Source organism: Anastrepha ludens, chromosome 5, assembly GCF_028408465.1.
Source record: "Anastrepha ludens isolate Willacy chromosome 5, idAnaLude1.1, whole genome shotgun sequence".
Classification (NCBI taxonomy): domain Eukaryota; kingdom Metazoa; phylum Arthropoda; class Insecta; order Diptera; family Tephritidae; genus Anastrepha; species Anastrepha ludens.
The window spans coordinates 40,690,213-40,707,500 of NC_071501.1; the positions used below are offsets into that span (position 1 = coordinate 40,690,213).

At 38.1% G+C, this 17,288-nt stretch overlaps 1 protein-coding gene across 8 annotated transcripts in view; it reads left to right on the forward strand.

Moving 5' to 3' along the window:
• The window catches only part of LOC128863118 (prolyl endopeptidase FAP), a 67,792-nt gene that overhangs the window by 42,247 nt on the left and 8,257 nt on the right, over positions 1 to 17,288 (forward strand). For all 8 annotated transcript variants that reach the window (XM_054102070.1, XM_054102069.1, XM_054102073.1 and 5 more), the window contains 10 exons: positions 10,144 to 10,589; positions 10,711 to 10,984; positions 11,070 to 11,337; positions 11,424 to 11,718; positions 11,785 to 11,917; positions 14,067 to 14,255; positions 14,332 to 14,456; positions 14,521 to 14,907; positions 14,972 to 15,157; positions 15,228 to 15,385. In XM_054102070.1, the coding sequence (XP_053958045.1) occupies positions 10,384 to 10,589; positions 10,711 to 10,984; positions 11,070 to 11,337; positions 11,424 to 11,718; positions 11,785 to 11,917; positions 14,067 to 14,255; positions 14,332 to 14,456; positions 14,521 to 14,907; positions 14,972 to 15,157; positions 15,228 to 15,385 (2,221 nt within the window). In that variant the 5' untranslated portion in view covers positions 10,144 to 10,383. The remainder of the gene's footprint in view (positions 1 to 10,143; positions 10,590 to 10,710; positions 10,985 to 11,069; positions 11,338 to 11,423; positions 11,719 to 11,784; positions 11,918 to 14,066; positions 14,256 to 14,331; positions 14,457 to 14,520; positions 14,908 to 14,971; positions 15,158 to 15,227; positions 15,386 to 17,288) is intronic.

Genomic DNA, 17,288 nt, shown 5'->3' on the forward strand with positions numbered 1-17,288 from the left:
TCTGCTACTGGGGCACCTCCAATTCGCACTATTAGAAGCGAGCGTTTTTTTCCTACTGGATTCTAACGCTGCACCGGCTCATTGTTCGCGTCCTTGTAATCGTACTCTTTTTTTGTACAAAACACTTCACTTCACGAACTTTGAGACCGGTCCCTGCTCGGGCGCCAGTTAATAAATTATAAATTTATTTTAGTTCATTGAAAAATATTTAAGAACTGAGCTCTTTATTCGTTCAATTCTCCTTTTACACTGAACACTTAAAATTACGATGCCTCTTATAAATAGTCTTAAGCTGGTTTACATATTTATTTGTTGATCAGCATTTCTTATGCTGGTTTACATGTTTATTTGTTGATCAGCATTTCTTATGCTGGTTTACATATTTATTTGTTGATCAGCATTTCTTATGCTGGTTTACATATTTATTTATTGATCAGCATTTCTTATGCTGGTTTACATGTTTATTTATTGATTAGCATTTCTTATTATTTGGCACAGTAAAGTAAGCATAAATGAGTTATAAGCATTTAGCTGCAATGTAAGCAGTCATGAAATATGCTGACTAAATATTGAAATAGGATAACTGATATGAAATAACTAAATATTGAAATATGAATATGCTGACTAATATTGAAATAGGAATAAATGTTGCATTAACTTATTTTAAAATGAATTTGTGGTCTACATTTTATCCAATTCGTTAATTGTCTGTTAGTCGAGATGCTGCCATAAATAAAAAAATTACGCGAAGCTCTCGGGAAATACAGTTTAGGCCGAATATCATCTAATTAGACAACAAAAGGAAGAGCTAGAATAGAGCATACTGGTCTGTGACAGACAAATGCAAGGTGGCGCAAAATTAATCACCCTATCGGAAGATGTATATTTTTTCAAATGCCGGACGTACGTGGAGAGCGCAAAGATCAAAATAAAAAATACTAAAAAGGTTATTCAAAGTCGAATTCACGCCTATGCATAAATTTACTTCGGAGAACATACAATACATATGAACATACAGCGAGTCCGGTGGCAGAATTAGGAACTAAAAGCTAAACTAAAATAAAATTACTAATGAAAAAAGTTTATTTAAATAACTATTACAAAGAAGACAAGATCGATTTTTTTTAAATATTTCCTCTAAATGTGATGTCGTAATGTCTTTAACCTCGCGACCGATATTTTCTTTTAGTGCTGAGATGGTCGCTGGATTAGTTCCACAGACTTTACTTTTAAGTTACCCCCACAGAAAGAAGTCCATAGCAATATGATCGGGTGACCTTGGGGCCAGGATACGTCACCGAAACGGCTCATCAGTTTGTTAGGTAAGAAATCACGCAGTTTCGTCATGGACTGTTCGTGTGCGGCGTGGCGTGTGTATTGAAAAAAGGATGCTTTCACATTATTGGAAGTCATTAAGCATTCGGCGATAAAAGGCACCGTTCCCAGAAGTTGCTTGCCGTCGACGATTTTTAGAAAAACAATGTCCACTGCTTGACAATGCTCACCAAACCGTCGTCACTAGGGGATTGTGAAGTGAAGTTGCAATTAAGGCCCTATGCTCCACTGGGAGAAGAGGATAGCAGTGAGTAACATAAGTAGTAGCCCACGAATAATTGGCCTTCAAATATGCCCCGTTTTGTTATAACTTGCAGAAAATACGATATGGAAGTTGCAACTGAAGAAAACTAAATCCTTAGTACTTTCAAAGGACCTTAAAAGATGCAAGCTGGAGATTGGCCGCCTTATGATAGAATAAGCAATGCAATTTAAATATATTTTAATGTATTTAGCAGTCAAAATATAATAATAGAAGAGTGAGAGAGATGCCCAAACGGAGCACGGATAACAGGGTGTCTGCAAGAAATCGTTCAGAAAAACAAGTAAATGAACGTAGAGAATAAAACACGACTCTACAAAACATCTGTAAGGCCGATGCCGGCTTATGGAGCAGAAGTTCGAGCAGAAAACAGAAAGGGAAACAATTGCTGCGGACTACCGAAACGTATGGTAACTGGGAAAACTAGACTAGACCACATAAGCAACGAGGAGATGAGAACCCGGACAGATGTGACCGACAATGTAAAGTTCGTAAGGGCCAGAACGATCATGTGACTTGAGCCCCTAGCAATCGATTGATAAAAGGAGCTCTTGATGGAATACTTTCGCTTATTTAGGAACCAGCATTAACACCGATAACAATCTTAGTTATAAATCCTCTCTCTACGAACAAAACGAGAAAAACACTTTATAAGGCTCTCGTCATGCCGGCCTAACGTATGGGCCAGAAGCTTGGACGACGACAACATCCGATGAGGCGTCCCTTGGAACCCTTTAGAGAAAGATTCTGCGGAATATTTTAGGACCTTTGCATGTTGGCGATGGCGACTATCGCAAGCGATGGAACGATGAGCTGTATGAGCTTTACCACGACATAGACATAGCGCAGCGTATAAAGATCGAGCAGCTACGCTGTCTGGATCACGTCGTCCGAATGGATACAAACGCTCTGGCTCTGAAAGTATTCGATGCGGTACTAGTTGGTGGTGCCAGAGAAAGAGGAAGGCCTCCTCTGCGTTGGAAATATTAGGTTCGCTTTTTAAACTCGGCCAAAATCGCGTAAGCGGTTAATGGCCCAATCAAGAAGAAGGCGAAAAAGATGGGCAAAAAGTTGGATATTATATTGGAATGTATACAAATTTATGTGTGAATTCTTTAATTACTTTCGTTACTTTCTTTTGTGTAAAGAAAAATAGGTAAACCTAAAATAAAAGTTAAAGCAGAAGATGAACGAAACTAGCGTTGACTTATCCACTCAGCGTTTAGGGAGCAACTTTAAATTAAAAACCTATTTTTGCCTTTGGACACCCTGTATGTATATGCATACACACCTGCCAGTAATGCATACAAATGAATACAGGTTCATAACTACTTTCGTTAGAAATGCAAAATCAAATCATCATCATCAATCAAATGTGCTGACCTTTGAATTCATTTAGTAACCAAATTTGACGACTGTAGCCATTCTTCTCACAGTTTTCTTCTCCTACTCTTGCTTGAAGCAGAGCAACTTAATGACTTGAGGATTTCCACACCAATGATGTCAAAATTTTGTATGAAAAATTTGAAATTCGTTTTGGCTGCCTTCTTTTTGCAGAAAAAAAAGAAAAAACAAATCCAAGGTACGCATTCATTATATGACAACTAGGAGCAGAATCAGGGGATAAGTAATACACATGCACTAATATGCCACAAGTTGAGTAAGGTCGAAGTTGTCGCTTATGTATGTGTGCACACGTGCATGCATATTTACTTATCTACCCTTTCGTCTTTACGCTTTACGCTACACTGCGACATGAAGTGAGCCCTCAAGTGGTTCGATTGCTGAATGGATACAGAAAGCAACATGGGCGCAAATGTTTTTTAGGCTAGAAATTATGTAATTATGATAAAATCTCTAATAAATAGCCATTGAAAGGAAATGTAAGACCTTTTGTTTCAGTCAAGGATGAGATTCTTTGTTACAAGTAGTTGTTGCGTAACAGAAGAGGGTTAATGGGCGACTATGTAATTTTCTCACTTAGTTAGGTAGTAAGGTCTTACTTAGTACATAGGTTGCATAAACAGATTTCTGCATTCTACTATTTATAAATATACGCTTTTATGCTATTGTAATAGTAAGTTTATGCGCAAGAAAATTTATGTAGGTGCGCGAAATTCTACAGTTTCCGCAACGTCTCCCTACTTTTTTAGTGTTTGTAACAAAAAGAAGATATCCGATTGCATTTTATATTTTTCTTTTCGTTTTACTCAGTAAGTACTCAGTGATTACCGCAGCTTATGATGCTCATACGTAATGAATTTCACGACTGACATTGAGGTTTGTTTCTGTATTCTTTGAGAGTGGCAAATAATTGCGTAATAGGGCTAGCCGTAGGCGGCCGCCGTAGCCGGATGGGTTGGTGCGTGACTACCATTCGTAATTCACAGAGAGCACGTAGGTTCGAATCTCGGTGAAGCACCAAAATTAGGAAAAACATTTTTCTAATAGCGGTCGCCCCTCGGCAGGCAATGGCAAACCTCCGAGTGTATTTCTGCCATGAACAAGCTCTTCATAAAAATATTTGCCGTTCGGAGTCGGCTTGAAACTGTAGGTCCCTCCGTTTGTGGAACAACATCAAGACGCAAACCACAAATAAGAGAAGGAGATCGACCCCAAAAAGGGTGTACACGCCAATTATATATATGTATAATAATAGGGTTAGAAATTCGTAACCGTACCATAGTAACCGTATATATTATATAACCATTCTATTGGTTCAGGATTCGTTGCCCACCATACGAATTTTCTAATAGTGTTCGGCTCTCGACAGGAAGTGGCAAAACTTCGTGTGCATTTCTACCATGAAAAAGTTTCTCTTAAAAACTATCTGCCATTCAGAGGTAGCATAAAACTGTGAGTCACTCAAGAAAGTACAAGAAAAATTCTAGGAAGCTGTTTTCCAGCCCATTCAATTTTCGTGTAAGTTTAAGGTGTCTCAAAATTCTTTTGAATCTGTGATAAATTTCTTGTGCTCTGAATTTTCTTCTATAAAACGAATACTTGATATCTTATATTAACATTTTATAATATACAGGGTCCGGTATGCGCAGCCGCTGTCTGTTAATTAATTAAATGACATTCCAGAGTATTATTTACAAGCGCGCGGAAGCATTTTGCTGAGACTAAACGCGAAAAAAGAAAATCAGTAATGGATATTAAACGTAATCTTGTGATTTCATTATACTGGGCTGGAAAATCACAACCAGCGATTGTTCGTGAACCTTCAAGTAAATAAAATTTTTGTTTATCGCATCGTTACAATGATTCTGGTAGCATCGCGAAACGTCATGGAGGTGGTCGTCAAAATACTGCAACGTCACGACAAATGGTTCAAAAAGTGAAATCTCCGACGAAGTGCCAATCAAATGGCGAAATAACTGAAAATATCATGCATCCGCGGCATATTGAATACTGATCTCAAAGTCAATCCTTACAATATCCAAAATGCGCATGATATCACATCAAGGCAGCAACAAGTCAGACGTGAGAGAGCGAAGGAGTTGCTTCGCTTGGTCGAAAGCAATCAATTTCCGAACATTGTGTTTTCTGCCGAGAAAATTTTTTCAAAGTGAGTAATTCGTAAACTCCCAAAACGATTAGGTTTATTTGACCGACCGTTCATACGAGAATTTGAGTCACCGACTGGCCACCAGGAGGCAGCAACGGCCTCAGGTAATGGCTTGGGCCGCTGTACCGCAGATGGGCGCTCTCCAATCGTTTTCATTGAGGCTGGCGTCAAGGTAAATGCGAAATATTATCGGAAAAGTATATTCGTTTCAGGACCGTCTCAAGGCCATAGTCAAGGCAAAAGGTGGTCATATCGAGCAAAAGTAAATTGATTCTTAATTTTGTATTATTTTCCCACATTTTTACATTTGAATGGAATAAAATTAGTTTTCCAAACTAAATTTATGGACTTTTTAATTGGTTACACTTCGAGTGCCGGACCCTGTAGTATGCGAAGGAAATGCGCAACACCGACAATAAAAGGTAGTCAAAAATCAACGAGAATATTTAACTACCTCAAAATTTTCCCTTTTATACAATACCAAAATGTAATGGACTTGAAAACAGCATATTTTAAAAAAGTTTAAAATTTTGATAAATTTGGTTGAATTTTGTAAAATTGCATGTTGAAATTAATATGAAATATGCAACCGTTATGGGAACAAACTTATAATAAAAGGTCTTTCAAAAGACACGCTTAGATGTTGTTTTAAAGTAAAACCTGAGAAAATTTAGATTCTCTCAGGTTTCACTATTCTTATTCAAAATACAGCTCTTAACAATTTTATATGAAAAATAAAGTCATTTAAATGTCCACCATGAGCATGACTACAGGTAAAATCCACCAAATAGGCGATTCATAAATGCCTAATTGTTGAGAACGGGAACGTCAAGTTATCGATGTTGAGGGTTGCTACAGGACCAATATTCTAAACAGAACGCCCAGTTTCAGTTTTTTGATCTGTCAGTTCTTTTTCTATCCTAGACAGAATCAGATTCTTGAAATTTTTTTACCAACGAATTTTCCGATATGTTCTTTTTAAAGATCGACCACTTACAAAATAAGTTTCAGTAAAGTTTAACGCGTTGTTCTATCGTGAGAAATTGTACACCTGTCTACTTGACAAATGTCAAAGGTGACATCAAAAAAAAAAAGGTACCGCCTAGGAAGTATTCATTACAGACATCTGGGCATCGCTTCTGAAAGTCCCTGTACAAGTGCGCCTGAAAAAATGTGAATTTTTGAAATTATTATTGTATGACATATGTAATTGTATAGAAATTTCTGTTCAGTAAGCTTTAACAAGCCAACGGTAGAAAGCGCTTCCAAATTGTGGAAATTTACTTTGAAAAAAAATAAATCTGTTTGTGAAGTTCATAGAGTGAAGTGTTGAAGAAGACGCCGAAATGCCGTTTGTTCTTCGATTACGTGTGAAATTTCACGAAAGAATCTTGGCTTACGTGCCTATAAAATATAGCTCGTGCAAGAATTAAAGCCAAATGTACATCGTTTGCGTCGAATTTTTGCTGATTGGGCTCGTTTAGATTTATTATTCAGATTTATTGGAAAGAGTAGTCAAAAATTGGACTGATCGAACGGACCTTGTAACTCGTAGCCTCGGCGTAGCATATTTCACAAATGCCGTGAAATTCCCTACCAGATTATAATAAAAAAAAATCATGCCAACATTATTTCTTGTTTCTATTATCATTCTAAGCTCTCATGCTCTCAGAAAAACACTCAAAAACTCCTGTAATTCTTTCAAGCGATTCTAAATAGTTCGGGCGATATGTAAAGGTAGTGGCACTCATTAAACAAATTCTTTAGACATCCTTCATCCATGATTAATTTACTATTGACTGTCTTTAAGACGAACATTGGAAGCCACAACAGCATACGGATTCCTTTGACGAAAAATTCGAGGACTTCTGACTTGATCCATCCATTGAGCCAGTTTGCGATGCTCTTGTAAGAAGTGAACCGCTTTCCAATATGGGCTGACTGCATTGATCGGAGCAGACGGTAATCCGAAGGTGTAATGTATGGGAAATACGGCGGATGGGGCAAGGTATAGCAATTCAGTCTTTCTAAATATTTATGGACCGATTTAGCTATGTGTGGCCTGGTGTTGTCATGCAGCAAAATCAGTTTGTCATGTCTACCGTCCCATTCCGACCGCTTTGTTTTTGAGAGCTCGATTCAAACGCTTTAGCTGCAGTCGGTAACGAACGTCCAGTGATGGTTTCAGATGATTTAAGGAGTTCATAATAGATGACACCCTTCTGATCCCACCAGATGAACAACATAACCTTTGAAGTATGAATATTTTTACTCGCTGTCGATGGACCTGGTTCACCTGGCAAGCTCCATCTTTTTCGACAGTGACGATTCGATGCAGAAAACCTTTTCTTTTCTGCAGCTCAAGAAGCGTCTCACATGTTACCTAACGTGTCTCGATATCCCAATCCTGCAATTGAGGTGGCACCCAGTTACCCGCTTTCTGGACCATTCCCATCGCATGCAAACGCTTACCGATGGTTGATCTGCCAACATCCAACTCTTTGATATGTCATCAAAGGTTCGACATACGTTTTCATCCAATGGTTGTTGTAGTTGAGAATTTTCGAATTTTTTCAATGTCTCTTCGCGATCTTTATCAATCGTCGAAGCCACTTTGGAAGCGTCGAAACCACTCTTTACAAGTTGTGATTGATGGAGCGCGATTACCGTAAATATTGATCAATATACGACACGTTTCAACGGCACTTTTCTTTAAAAGGTAGTAATGAAGCATAACTTCCCGCAAATGCTGTTTTTTCGGGACGAACGAAAGCGTTTTCGATGTCAGATAAAAAAGGATCTTTACGCTGTCAACTACTGCCATCGAGACCTCACATATACATCTTCAAATCATCAATATATTACCTGAGCGAACACAAAAATAGTATCAGCAGCGACACCTGTTTTACAAGGGCGGAAACTTATTCCCATACCCAATATATTTTTGATAATTGCAGTCAGCGTAGGACTCATGAGTGGCATTCAAAACTAGCGATTTGGTAATATTATATAATATTACAATAATAATATATATTTTTTTTAAATATTATTTATTAATATATTTTATAAAAATAAAATTTTTTATCGAAATATATACTTAGTCCTGCTCTAAGTTCTGTTCCAAGTTAAGTCCGTTATAGATACGAAATTATAACACTTTTTACTCTCCAAATTTCTGTGAGGTAGTCCACAGACCATGTTCTCCAATTCTGGCCACAAACTATAGTCCAATGGAGTCAAATCTGGACTTCCAAATGTCCAATATTCTGCGGCTATGAACCCAGGAATATTGTTTTTCAGCCACTGCTGGGTGGTTTTTGCCTTATGGGCAAGAGCGGATCTTACTGAAAGATCCAACGCTCTCCGTTGAAGAGAGTACTGCCAAGTCACTTCCCATCAAAACCATTACGGTGGCCACGCTGAACCCTTGAAACAAAATGTTTTGCGTATTTAGAAGTTTTAGCATAGATTTTGTCGTTTTGCCTTAATAAAAACGTCTTCAACAGTGAAAATCTTCTCATCTGTGAAAATAATATTTTCATTTCCGTTAACTGCGTGCCTCCCTAGAGGCTGGTTGCCTCTGTCGAGTCTAATTTTTTCAAGCGCGTTGTCAAAAGATGACCAGTTGAGCCACGGAAGGCATATGGAGATCATTTCTAATTAGTCTTGACATGGATCTGGTCGATAAATTCAATTCTTTCGACATGATTTTCTGCTTTCTAAGTGGATTTCTGCGAATTATTTTTTTGGATGGTTTTAGTGCAGTTAGGTTCGTAGCGCGCGAGGACGACCACTTCTTTTTCAGTCTGTCACTTCAGACGTTTGGGAAAAACGATTGAAGGGCGGTAAACAAGCATTCTCGAAATACTAATTTTTTTCAGCAATTCGTAAATCTCACTTGCACTTTTATCACACTTTTGTAATGCAATCACTGCAATGCGATTTTCCTTAGCTCCCCACTCCATTGTTAACAATCGAAATTTGCCACGAAACTGAGTATAATTTATGAGTAGCCAATGCACACGAACAAAGCAAAAATAACGGAACTTTTTGCTGCAAATTTGTTCTCCCTGTATGCATTGTAAAATTTATCACAGAATTTATGGGGTTATATACAGTTAGAAGGCCGAAAAACGTGAATTTTCCTGAATTTTTTCTGAGTAAACTTTCAAATTTATTGATGTAAAAATGTGTACACATATATAATATAATACTTTTTTAACTGTCTTAAGACTTAGTATTAGTAAAAATATTTATTTGGAAAGAAGCAACAGCTAATCTTCGGGCTGAAATTAAAAAAACCAAACAGATTTCGTTAAAGTGATTTTAACTCTAGTAATTAATTGAAGTAATAAGTAAAATAATTTTTTTGGGCAAAATTGTGGTTTCTCAAAAAAAAAATTCGATTTTTGACCAAAATTTTGGCCCTAAATTGTTTATAAAAAAAAAATTTTATCGGTGAGAAAAAAACTTTGATTAATTACTAAAAACATATCTAAGAAGCTCGTGTTGAAATTTCAGACTATTCGGGTTTAGCCTCTTTCGTTTAATGTTGGTCGCAGACTTTGAAAACACCATTTTGAGAAAAACGCGTTTAAAGTTTGAAACGCCTTTTCAAATTTGCGTATAACTTCTATTCATGGGAACAATATTAAATTTCTGTGTGTATTCTTAAATATATGCATATTAAGACAAAAAAAATTGATTTTATGAAAATTCTCATTGAATTTAACCCCCTACGACTTATTATTTTACAATATGAAACATGGAAATATATATATACTTATATTTTGTATTAAGAAAAATTAGTTTAAATAAAAAAAAATTAAATATTAAAATAGCGCATGATTTTTTTTTCTCTGCTGATCAACAGGCATCGCTTTCAGTATTTTTCAACCTACCTGTACCAATTACCGTTTATTTTTCTTACATTGCTGTACTTTACTAGTTTTTTTTGTGTATGATCTTTTTTCAGAAAACCTTCCCATACACACTATTTCGAGGCGTATACAATAAAAACAATAAATGATGTCCTGGATAGCGATAATATTTTACACAACAATTTTCCAAAGTCATCCAAATAAAAAGTGCTTCTCATACAGCCCTGTATTGCTTCCTTCCACAACGTTGTCTTCAAAATTATAATTTCGTCTGGAAATGCAACTACTGTACTGTTGAATCTGAATCTTCCTGCCAAACTTAGAGATAAATTGCAATGCATGCTAATGTGACATCGGATCGTGGTGGCGGCAGCGGGTCATGGCGTTTACCACCTGACGAAACCTTGCAGGTGCAAGATCCCAAACAAAAGAATGATGATTTAGATTTGGATGAAGGCCATAATTGGCGTAGCATAATATTTTCACTGTTAGTTATTAGTTTTGTAATAGCCGGAATTATAACCGCAATCTATCTATTAGGGTGAGTATGCGCATGTGTGTGTTAAACATATATAATATAAACCAAAGTAAAAATATTTTCCTATACGAATCTCTTTTCATTGTAATATGGCGTTAAATTTGTGCTGGTATCATCCTTTCAGTTATGTCGATGAACTGCTGTACTGGTCAGGTCGTCGTATGATACTCGACGAGTACCTGCAGGGCGATTTGACGCCCACACGCCTGCAACCCGCCTGGGTTACTACGCGTAAGTATGTCTTCCAGTCAGATGACGGCGGACTGGCTATATTGGACACCACCAGCAATTCGGTTAGCACGCTCGTTACTAATCATACGCTACGGCAGCTAAATGTGCGCGGCTATCAGTGCTCACACGATCTGCGATATGTTCTTTTTAGGCATAATGTTAAGAAGGTATGAAAAAGAAAGAAGAAACAAAAAGAAAACAAAAATCGTATACCCATTTTGTATAAATATGGTAAATTAATTTTCATTTCAGATTTTTCAAAAATCTTTTACCGCATTTTATACAATCTACGATGTTGAAAACGATCACCATATGCCTGTAAAGCTAAAGGACTCGCCCAAGGTGCAGCGTACACGCCTGCAGTATGCCGCTTGGCTGGGCAACACTACCTCCCTGGTCATCGTTGTCGACAACGATATCTACCTACGACAATCACCCACTGACGAGGAGGACTTACGTATCACAAATACAGGGTATCAAAATGTTATTTACAATGGCGTACCAGATTGGCTCTACCAGGGTGAGTGAATGAGTTGGATGAAAACCGAATGCTATCTTTTTGCTATAATTTTCTTGTTTAAAATATTTGCATATATTTGTGTACAGAGGAAATTTTAGAGAATGCGGAAGCGATATGGGCCTCCCAAGATGGCACACACTTCATGTATGCCTCGTTCAACGACAGCAAAGTGAGTATGATGACATACCCATGGCTTGCGTCGGGTGCGATTATTGCTGGTAGTGGCATGACTTCGGAAAGCTCATTTCCCGAAACGAAAAATGTGCGCTATCCAACGCCCGGCACAATGAACCCAGAGGTAACACTCTGGCTGGTGGATGCTAGTAATTTTACAGACATACAATATTTTATACTGAAGCCACCTCCTGCTTTAGATGGACAGTGAGTTCAACTAATTGTGACATGTAAATATATAAAAATTGAGCTTTTTACTTCTATTTCTTGCAGAGATTTTTATATAACATCGGCCGGTTGGATTTCGGAACAAAATCACCAAGTCTCTGTCGTCTATTTGACTCGCTCTCAGAATTACAGCATAATCGCGACCTGTCTTGCCGATACAAATTGGACATGCGAAGAGGTATTATAACAGAAATTAATTAATAATAGCACTGGTCGGCGAAAATGTGTTTTCTATTTGATGCAACTCACAGAGTTTATGATACTCCTATCTTCAAAAGAAGAATGGGGGAGAGTCGTTTGAAACCAAGTAGAATCCATGCATATATAATTGATTCAAGGGTACATATTCCGCCCATCTGTGGATCTCTTTCAGCTATCGGCTCGCTGATTATTCAAGCCGTAACACATCTACATTTCCTCTGATAGCCGGGCACGATAAAATCACTAAGAAAAGAGGTAACCTTGAAATGCCGAACAACTCTTTACAAGATGTCTGAGTAATTTTAACATAATGTAACATGGACTTATGGCTCTTGATAGAAAGGAACTGTAGGGCAGATAAGCTGGCGGGTCTTGAACCCACGTTCAAAATTGTGGACGACTCTCTGTGCTGAACGTACAGACTCTCTGTATATTCTTAGCACACTAATCTCCGCTAAAACGGGACACTATCTAATAGGCAGTGTAAGAGATGATTCTGCACCTTCTGTGCCACTGTCCTGCTCTATCCAACAGAATATTTACCTCTTTTTATAGACAGTTCTTTAATGAGCCGAAAGACATTCTTTTTCTTCTTGATAAGCGCGATAACTGCTTAAGTCATTTAGACAGAGTTTAACAAAGCGCTCCAGTCGTTTCTTTTTCGAACTAACCCGTTAGAAACACTAAGTTAAGCCAAGTCCTTCTTTACCTGACGTTTCCAACGCAAAGGGGCGTTCCTTTTCCTCTGAAACCACTACCTGGTACCGCATCGAATACTTTCAGAGCCGGAGCGTTTGTATCCATTCGGACGAAATAACCCAGCGAACAAAGCTGCTGGATTTTTATTTGCTGCATTATGTTTATGTCACCTTAAAGCTCATACAGCTCCAGGTTCCATCACCTACGATACTCGTCGTCACTCATGTGCAAAGGTCGAAAGATCTTAATTCGGTATGTCTCACTTGGAAACTGCAGCGCGGTTTTCGATGTTCTGGGCAGTTATAAAGCAAATGCTGTCTATATTCCGACGTTTCCTAACCTCAACAGCTCCACAAAAAAACATTGTGCTACACCCTGAATTAAGGGGTCATATGGGAAAGATTGTTGGGGAAGATTTCTTGGGACTCCTCGTAGTTCTGATGTTTGTTAAATAGTTGTAGACAAAAGCCTAAGATGTCTCCCGCTTAGGTAACTTCAGATTTCGTAAATCAATTCAATTTTTAATTGCGTTGAATGACCATTTATTCGCAAATGTTTTAATTTAACTTTAATCCAGTTGATCAGATGCTGATTGAAATTAAATGATATGTATTTGGAAAAAGTCGAGCCAAGAAGCACCGAGAGATTTGGTAACTCATAAGACCCTCAGGTTAAATCTTATTGCATTTAAAGCTCTGGAAAGTAAAAGGGTAGATAGTCGAGGAGAAACGAGAGGAGTAACAGAAAGGAAGAGATAGGGCAGAATATAGACATGGAAGTAGCTACTAGACCTGTGAGAATTTTCCAGATTCTTTGGCAAATCTGAAAATATCCTGCAGTTTGAGAGAACGAATATTACTCATTTTCATGCTATTCGCCTCCTCACAGCAAGACAGGTACATCGGGTCCTCAATGATTCCAATGGTGGTCATATGCTGACTCCATCGGTTGAGTTGTCCAGTAATAATGTCGACTATCAACCGAACGTCTTTACTAACAAATTTTAGAAGAAAGTTCGACAGTTTTCTGTTCGGGCTTGTTACAAAACACTTTGCAGTTCTATCAGATGCTGATTGCTTATTGAAAACCTCAGTCAGCATCACTCATCTTAAATTGTACCGAGTGATTACCCATGTCGAGTATTGATTGGCGAGGTCTCGTCACAGATTTTAATCATAGCAGTTTTCTTAAGAGGTTTCTTCCACTAGAATTCCACTACCCAATCGTTGAACAAGTTTATCAATAATCTAGGCAGAGGTTCCAATATTTACTCTGCGATAACTTCTGTACACTCTTACTTATTTTCGAAGATAATTTCTTAGTAAGTCTAGTTATGTCTATCGGAAATTACTCATAGAATTCGCATGCGTCCGATCAAGGGATGCTAAAAGTGTGCAGCTTGTAATTTTTCTTTTCCCTCTTTGCAGATTCACTCAGAACGTGCTCCCGAAGATGAATGGCTTGACATACTTCCTCATCCTGTCTTCGCCCCCGACGGTAACAGTTTTTTAATATTGGCGAGTATACAGGAGTTCGGTAACGAGCATTTCACGCACATCAAGCATGTCACTATTACACAACAACGTATATCCGTCATATCACATGGGCGTTATGAGGTGAGAAGCCAAATATATTATATTTAAGTGAATTTGCTGTTGCTCAACGCTAGTTTGCTTGTTGGCAATTTTATAGGTGCTAAAAATCTTATGCTGGGATACGGTCAATCACTTAGTATACTATCTAGGCACCCAGGATAAAAAGCCCGGGCAGCGGCATTTGTATATGGTGAAGGACCCGGTCAATGATGAGAGTAGAAAGTAAGTTGAATCTTAAATAGTGAAAAATAGTTTTATATTTAATATTGCTTTATTTCTATTTTAGAAGTGAGCCGCAGTGCATTACCTGCGATTTAGGCGAAGCGCTTTGGAGCAGTCGCTACTACTACGTGAATTGTTCCCATTTCGATGCCTTCGTGACACCAGTGTCTTCCATAGCAACTCAATACGGTATTGAATTTTACATACTAGAATGCCAAGGGCCCGGCTTACCTGTGTCGGGAGTGCATATGCAAAAATCACATAGTTTGGTAAAAATACTTTACGACACCCGTCCGTTCTTTACGGAGCGCCTGCAAAAGTTGGCGTTACCCACACAACGTTCATTCGAGATACCATTGCCACATGGGAGTCGTGCACAAGTGCAATTACTTCTACCGCCTAGTTGGCGTGAAGAACTTAGGGATGCCGCCTTTCCCGTTGTGGTCGAAGTGTATGCCAAAATTCTCACTATCATTATTTAGTGGCATATTTTATAAAATATTTTTCTCCCATAGTAACGGCCGCCCAGGTTCCGAGTCTGTTTCAGAAAAATTTCGAATAGATTGGGGCACGTATATGTCGTCGCGTAACGATGTTATATATATACGCTTAGATGTTCGTGGCGCGAAGGGTCAAAGTAAAAAGCAACTGTACCGACATTTGGGCGGCGTGGAAGTACAGGATCAGATTTCTGTTTTAAGGTTTGTGCAAAACGACTGCCTACGTAAAAATATATACACAGTATTATATTTATTGTGTGCTCCATTGCAGATATCTTTTGGAAACAATTAGTTTTTTAGATGAGACACGTGTGGGTATCTGGGGTTGGGGCTATGGGGGTTACGTGACTTCGATGGTGCTTGGCACGCAGCAGGATGTGTACAAATGCGGCATAGCCATATCGCCTATAGCAGATTGGCTTTACTACAGTAAGTGAAAGTGATGTTATCAAAAATATATTTTATAAAGGGAGATCAATTTAGAGGTATCGAATTTTAAAACGCAATAAAACAACGATTATTCAAATTGATTGGACAATCTTTATTATTCTTGTGTACAACCATTCATGGCATTTCTTTTTTAAAGATAATCCGTTTCAAATGTTGGCCACAACTGCGTCGTATTTCGGCCATCCGTAAGCACTAATTTTAAATGACTCATTAGAGGACTTCGGTTGGTATCTCGTGAATAACTTTAGTAATGTTGGCTCCCAATGCTTCAATCGAAGCCGTTTTCTTGGTGGCCAATCCATTGGTCTGAGACGAGAGATAGCGCTGTCTTGTTAGAACCAAATATTGTGAAGATCACGGGCTTTAATTTTTGGTATCCAAAAGTCGTTTATCATGGCGCGATAGCGTTACCCATTCACCGTTACATTCGCGCCAGCCTCGTCTTTGAAGAAATGTGGGCCGATGATTCCTCCGGCCCATAGGCCGCTGGTTGTTTTCAATGGATGTAATGGCCGTTCTTGAATGACTTTGGGCTGCTCTTCAGCCGAAATATGGCAATCTTGCTTATTAACATATCCCGTAAAAAATGAACCTGATCGCTGAACACCATAAGTTGGTCTGAGCGAGCGATGAATACTTTTCACATAGCGCCGATTTTGGTAATACAATTGCACGATTTATAAACGTTGTAAGTCTTTCAATGATGAAATGTCAATGAATACTGAAAAAATTATGTAATTAGCTTAACAGTAGTCACGCGTGATATGTCAAAGGGACCCCATTAGAAAAAGTACTTCCAATCTGATCACTCTTTAGTTATATCAGGATGGAACCTGAGTTTTTGTTTCAAATAAAAGATAAAATCAGCCAAGAGGTTAATATTAACAATAATTATTGTAGTTCTTTATTTAAGTCGATAGTAACAGCCTTACTGACTAGATTTACAAGACTACTTAACAATAACTTAAGAACTAAATTAATTAGATAGTTTACTTGATACATAATAAGACTCAATGAGTGTCTTAAAGAGATACCTTGGCATCGCAAAATTACTATCAAGACTTCTGGAAAGCCGGTTAAACTCTTCGAGTCCTCTTGTAAGAGGGGAGAATTCAATTCTAAGAGAAAATGAAATTTGAAGAAGGGCGAGCCGGGAAGCATTGAGTGATTGGTAACACTTAAAACATTTAGGCTAAAAAGACCATTGCTCTCTTATTCAAAGCTCTGGAAAGGAAAGAAGTAACAGAGGGAAAGATATAGGATAGAATACAGACAGAGACAGAGTTAGCTAGTGCTGTGAGAATTTTCCAGAGTATTTGACAAATCTGAAAATATCCTCCAGTTTTCGAGAACGAATATTACTTATTCTCATGACATAGTAACTCAAAATTCGTAGCTTTCATCTAGCAAATGCAGGACATTCAAAGGGACAATACTCAGTGCTATCCGCCTCCTCTAAGCAACATAGGCAAATTTGGTTCTCAATGATACCAATGGTGGTCATATGCTAATTCCGTGGGTTGTGTTTTGTAATAATACCGACCATTAGGCGAATTTTAGAAGAAATTTCGACAGTTTTTTGTTCGAGCTTGTCACAAAATACTTTGCAGTTCTGCAGCGTTCTAGACCGGACCATCGCTCTTTATGTAAATTGCATGCATAATCGTTGATCCAATTCATGATTCCTGTAGAACTGATTCCGATTATTAGCTCTGGTCCCTGTCGAGTTACCGTTGATCTGCAGTTGGTCAATTCATCTAAGAGAATGTGAGGACTGCAACGGTTTTCTGATGACGGACTTTTGGGTACTTCAGCTTCGAATGGACTAAAGCATTAAATACGATGGACGTCATGTGAAAACATTTACTAGTATTAAGACATA